At 59.6% G+C, this 5562-nt stretch overlaps 1 protein-coding gene across 1 annotated transcript; it reads left to right on the top strand.

The window, feature by feature from the left end:
* The first annotated feature begins 264 nt into the window (after positions 1 to 264).
* LOC104369705 (NmrA like redox sensor 1) lies at positions 265 to 4559 on the top strand. Its single transcript, XM_086622122.1, has 5 exons — positions 265 to 320; positions 666 to 904; positions 1776 to 2025; positions 2527 to 2717; positions 4388 to 4559. The coding sequence occupies exons 1-5, from the start codon at positions 281 to 283 to the stop codon at positions 4556 to 4558; spliced, it is 891 nt and encodes a 296-aa protein (XP_086478248.1). The 5' UTR covers positions 265 to 280; the 3' UTR covers position 4559.
* The last annotated feature ends 1003 nt before the right edge of the window (positions 4560 to 5562 follow it).

Here is a 5562-nt window from a genome sequence, read left to right on the forward strand (position 1 = left end):
CACTCGGGACAGCCGAGCCGAGCCGATTCGAGCCGAACCCAGGTGAGGAGACTCGCGACGGCCGGCCCCCCCCTGCCAGGGGATGTGGCTCCGGGCCCGTGCCGAGACTGGCGATGGGCACCCGCAGCCGCCCCGTTCCTCCCCTCGCTGCCGCGCCCGGCGAAGCCCTCCCGAGCGGGGCCGGGCCGGGGGCTGAGCCGCGGTCTCGCCGGGCCCGCACGCTGGTGCGACCGCTCCGCTTCTCGCCCTGGCAGAGCCCCGGGACCGCCCGCGCTGCCTCATGGCTGGGAGGAAACTGATCACGGTGTTCGGGGCAACCGGTGAGTTCTCGGGGAAAAGCCCGGCCCTGCCCGGGATGCTGGCGGGCTCCGGGCCGGGCCGGTGGGAAGGGCGAGGGTCGGGCTGTGCCGCAGCGCTCTGCCCTGCTGCCGTGGAGGAGAACCGTGCGGGCTCAGGGCGCCTGGAAAGCGCCCGCCCGGCTGGAGCAGCAGCACTGGGAGCAGGCGGTGGGACTGGCAGGAGGACGCACTGGGGGAGTTGGTCCTTGTGTCCCAGGGAGAGCACGGGGCCGAGCAGCTCCGTCTCCCAGTCCCAGCTCGTCCCAGTTCCCTTTGTGGGCAGAGCCCTGCGGGAAGCCGGGGCTCTGAACGGGTCTGCACCTGCAGGGGCTCAGGGGGGCTCCGTGGCCCGGGCTCTGCTGGACGATGGGACCTTCAAGGTCCGCGCGGTGACGCGGGACCCCGCGAAGAAGGAGGCCAACGAGCTGAAGCAGAGGGGAGCTGAAATCGTGAAGGCGGATCAGGACGATGAGCCGTCGCTGGAGCTGGCCTTGGCGGGTGCTTATGGAGCCTTTGTTGTAACCAACTTCTGGGATCACTTGAGCAAAGAGAGGGAAATCGCGCAGGTACCGCTGCTTGCTTTAACTGGGAGCACGTGCAGAACGGCCTGGGAGGGGGAAATCAAGGGACAGCCATGTGGCATCAGGGTGGGGGTCATGAAACAGTCTTGACGGTTCAAGCGCCCGGTCCAGAAAAGTTCCAAGGCTTTGCAAACAAACCGGGTCCCAGGTCTTGCAAAGCCAGAACTTGTTCCCTGTTCCCTTGCAGTCACATGGCTCCAGGATCTGGTGCCTTCAGGGAGCTGTTAGATGCCGTGAGACTTGGTGTGGCAGAGAGCACTGCCTGGGAGTCAGAGTAGCAGGAGAGGGAAGATGCAGCTCCACAGAGCGTTCCCAGGGCTGAGTCAGGACTGTCACTGCCTGCTGTCCTGTAGTTCTCATTACTTACAGCTTTGGGGCCAAAACGTGCTGTGGTACCAGAACTCCCAGGGCTTTCCCTATGGGCAGTGTTCACCCCTGGATAGGTTTCACAGGGTGGCACAATTGCCAAGCCTGGATGGCAGCAAACTAAAGATAAGATACGTTAGGGCAGGTATGGTGTGCCCAGCATATCTTTAGGGCTGGTGTTTGTGTGCTTGGTGGAGGAGCTGGCACCAAAGCTGCAGGGTGTGCGGCTTGTCTAATGTAGGATGGTGTAAGCAGAGGACCCTACTCCTCCTGGCCAACTCTCAGGGCTCGCTGGGTCTGCTCAGCCCTGCTTCCAGCTGAGTGCTCGGGGTGCCAGATGCAGAAGAGCTTGCTCAGCTGGCGTGTGTTGGCTCCTGCCCTCCTGCCCAGTGCAACAGAGGGGAAGGGTGGGTTGTGGGGATGGTGAGAGCTGCCCTGTGTCCCAAGGGAGCCATTTCCCTCTTCATGGCCAGTTTCACCCTTCACCCAGGGAAAGCGGCTTGCTGATCTGTCAAAGCGCCTGGGTCTGCGCCATGTCGTGTACAGCGGCCTGGAGAACGTGAAGAAGCTGACCGGGGGCCAGCTGGAGGTGCCCCACTTTGACAGCAAAGGTGAGGTGGAGGAGTACTTCCAGGACATTGGCGTTCCCACCACGATCATCCGGCTGCCGTGCTACTTTGAGAACTTCCTCTCCTTCTTCAAGCCGCAGAAGGTCCCGCAGGGAGATACCTTTACCCTGGGTAAGATGGAACCTCTTGCTCTCCAGGTCACTGTCCTGTAGTTCTCATCTGCTCCTGCTGTGCAGAGCCTCACTGAGGGGTGGAAAAACCGGTAGTGCTGATGGAGAAGAGAGGCCTGTGCCAGCTTCACCACAGCGATTTGCAGCTGCATTATAGTCCTTCAGACCTGTTTGGTGGCCTGCAAGAAATAAATGAGATCCTGGTCCTGTTTTGGGTGCTGAGGGCAGCTCTGCAGATCCCAAAGTGTCTTTGGACACCCCAGCTCCCTGCAGTAGGGATGTTGGAGGTCAGAGGTGGGGCTGCAGATCCAGACAAGTCATGGTGCTGCTCTGGTCGCTCAGTCTCTTAGCTGAGCTCTGCAGATGGTCTCGAGGTTTGCCGCGCTGATGGGTTCTCTCGGCTCTTCCTCACCTCTTGTTCAGAGGCTGAGTGCCAAAAACCCTGGCTGTACCTCCCTGGAGCTGGGCTGTGCTCTGACCAGGATCAATCTCTCCCATACAGCGCTGCCCATGGAGGACACTCCCATGGATGGGATGGCAGTGCAGGACTTTGGGCCTGTTGTCGTTTCCCTGCTGAAGTCCCCGGAGGCGTACATAGGCCAAGTGATCGGGCTCAGCACTGGCAAGCTCACCGAGGCAGAGTATGCTGCTGTCTTCTCCCAGCAGACGGGCAAGACCGTGAAAGCCAGCAAGGTAGGAAGCGTCCCTTGGTGTGGGGGATGTTCTTGAGGTGGGGAAGCTGGCTCAGGGCTCTGCAACCTGCCGTGAGGTGGTGGAGGGATGATCCTGGTGCCTTCCCAACATCTAGGTCCTCTGCAGGTCCCTGCCTGAGCCAGGCTGCTGCTGGGCACCCCTGCCTGGCAGCAGCAAAGGAGCAGCACGCCCGGCTTCTCCCGTTGGTCTGGAATAGCGGGGGGTCCTGCTGGGGGGCCAAGCACGGACGGCAGTGGCAAAACAAGTGCTGTCCTGCCCCAGCAGCAAGGTCGGGAGCTGCGGGGGTGGAGGGCCCCTTGTAGCCCAGTGTACGGGTTTGGTACAACCCCGCACTGGCGTTCAGGATTAGTGCCGCTGCCCTCGCGTGCAGCTGGAGCACATGTTGGCACCAAAAACTGCCGTGTCAGTATTGTCTCTGAGACAACTCACGCTCGTGGAACGCGCGTGTGTGCCCGGGCAGGTCTGTGCCTGGCTCTGAGGGATAACTGAAGCGGGAGGTCTCCAGAAGAGCCAGGGCCTGGCACTTGCCAGTAGGGCTGGGCACCTATGGAACAGGTAGGTCTCTGCTGCGCGCCCTTCCCTTCAGCAGTGTGTCCCCAGGGCTTTGCTGTGTCACCGTTACAGCGCTCCTGCTGTGTCACCGTTACAGCGCTCCTGCTGTGTCACCGTTACAGCGCTCCTGGCCTCCCTGTGCCCTGTGACTTTTGTTTCTGTTTGTACTTTGGCTGTGCTGCTGCCATCAGGCAGCCGATGCAGTGGCTGAGGGGCGCGGTGGCTCTCTGCTCGGAGAGCAAAGTGCAGCTCAGCAGCAGCGACGCAGCTCTGATGCTCTCTGCAGGTTCTGCTCTGCCAGGGACAAATAAGCAGCTCTTTTCTTCCCAGCACGGTGCAGAAGCACCATGGTCCACCCTTTGATCCAAGCAGGGAAGGCTTGGAATGCCAAGTGAGTGGAAGGCTGGAGTGCCGGGTGGCAGCCTGGGTTGCTCAGACTCTACAGAGCTCGCCCAGATCTCCCAAGCCCGTGTTTCTAGACCCCCCTTAGCCACAGCTTGTGCCCAGTGCAGGGAAGGGCTCCCTCGTAGCTGTGCTGGGCCTCTGCTGCTGGGGTGAGCAGATTGTGTGCCCGAGCCTGTGCCCAGGTCGGCTGTGTGCCAGAGCCAGGGACCGGCTCCAGGCAGATTGGGCTGTTCCCTGCCAGGCAGGGGGCTGTGGCTTTGGGGGGCAGCTTGTGTGGGACAGATCCAGAACAAGCTTGTGAGCATCCATACTGTCTGATTTTATTTTTTATTTTATTTTTATTTCTCCCCACCCCTTGTTCTCCAGCTGCACCTGGAGGAAGGGTGGACTGGGGGGAACTCCTGGAGCACCACCAAGAGACACTGGTCTTCTCCATCCTACCTCCCACCAGTGTGCTCTGGCGAAGGCTTTCCTTGGCCTTGCCCTCACACTGTATGGCTGCTGCTTTCTTCACACAAACTCAACTAAAATCACTTACAGAGCAGCAGCACCCTCCTCACCAGTGGCAGTAGCCTGGCAGGCTGAGCCAATGCCGCCCTCCTCAGCTTCCCTGTGTGATGTACAGGAAGGGCCCCCAGCAGCCTCTGCCCTGTGATGACACTTTGTTTTTTTCCCCCCAATTATTCTTGCAGCTCTCACCTGCGGATTTTGAGAAACGTGGCACCCCTGGCGCCAAGGAAATGGCCAATATGTTCCGTTTCTATGCCCTGAAGCCAGACCGCAACGTGGACCTGACCATGAAACTCAACCCCAAGGCCCGCACCTTCCGTCAGTGGGTGGCAGACAACAAGGCTGCCTTCTGACCCGCTCCTCCGTCCCCTTCCACCTGAGCTGCTGCAGCAAGTCGAGGGAACTAGCCGAGGAGGTGAGCTGCACGGAGCCACGCTGCCTTTCCCCTAATGCCCTGGCGAAAGGCTGATCCTGCTGGAGCTGGCAAATGCTTTAGTCCATGCGTGTGCTCCAGGGCTCTCCTGCAACTTGGTTGAGATTCTGTCCATCAGCACAACTAGAACAAAAGGCAATGCTGTACAGCTGCAGGCAGACAGGTGGGAGAAGCGCTCCCTTTGCACGCTATCTTCAGGGAGGTGTTTGTTTAGTGATTCTGGGTGTTTTCATGGCTATTGGGTGGTGGTTTCTTTTCCCAGGATCGCTCTTTCCTGGGCAGCTCTGAGCACACAGCACCACTTGGTGGGCTAAACTCATAGTACCTCCTCTGCAGCCACCTGTGGCTGGCCCACACCAGCACAGGCTCCTGAGATGACAGAAAACACTGGGTTTTCTCCACAGAGCAGGTCCAGGCACTGCAGGTGAGCCAGCAGGCAGAGAACCAAGAGAGATGGGGCACTGTGCCAGCACCACCCTGGTAAAAAGGTGCCCTCAGCTCTGTGCCAGCAGCCCCAAAGAGGAACCGTGCTGTGACTTCCTGCACTGGAGAACCTGAACCTCATTCCTCAAGTCAGTCAGCTCTTGCCTGGGGCCTGGCCTTGGGGCTCCCAGAGCCAATTTCTGTCACTGCCCTTGTGAGCTGAGTAAAACATTTGCAAGACTTGTCCAACCTTAGGATTTAAGATTCACTTACAAAGCTCCTTCCCCCACTGGCTCACATCACTGTATCTTAAGGTACTGTTTAGCTAAGAGCTCTTTGCACAAGTGCTTGAAGTCAATCACAGCCCCTAGACTGATGCTCAAGACTTCTCACCCTGTCCTCTCCTTGTCCAAAAGACCTTCATTCCTGTTACTGGGGGAGGGAAGGGAGGGACAGGCACGTTTGGAAGAGCAGACAAAGCAGCGAGGCACAGCACGTGTT

Source organism: Tauraco erythrolophus, chromosome 17, assembly GCF_009769465.1.
Source record: "Tauraco erythrolophus isolate bTauEry1 chromosome 17, bTauEry1.pri, whole genome shotgun sequence".
Classification (NCBI taxonomy): domain Eukaryota; kingdom Metazoa; phylum Chordata; class Aves; order Musophagiformes; family Musophagidae; genus Tauraco; species Tauraco erythrolophus.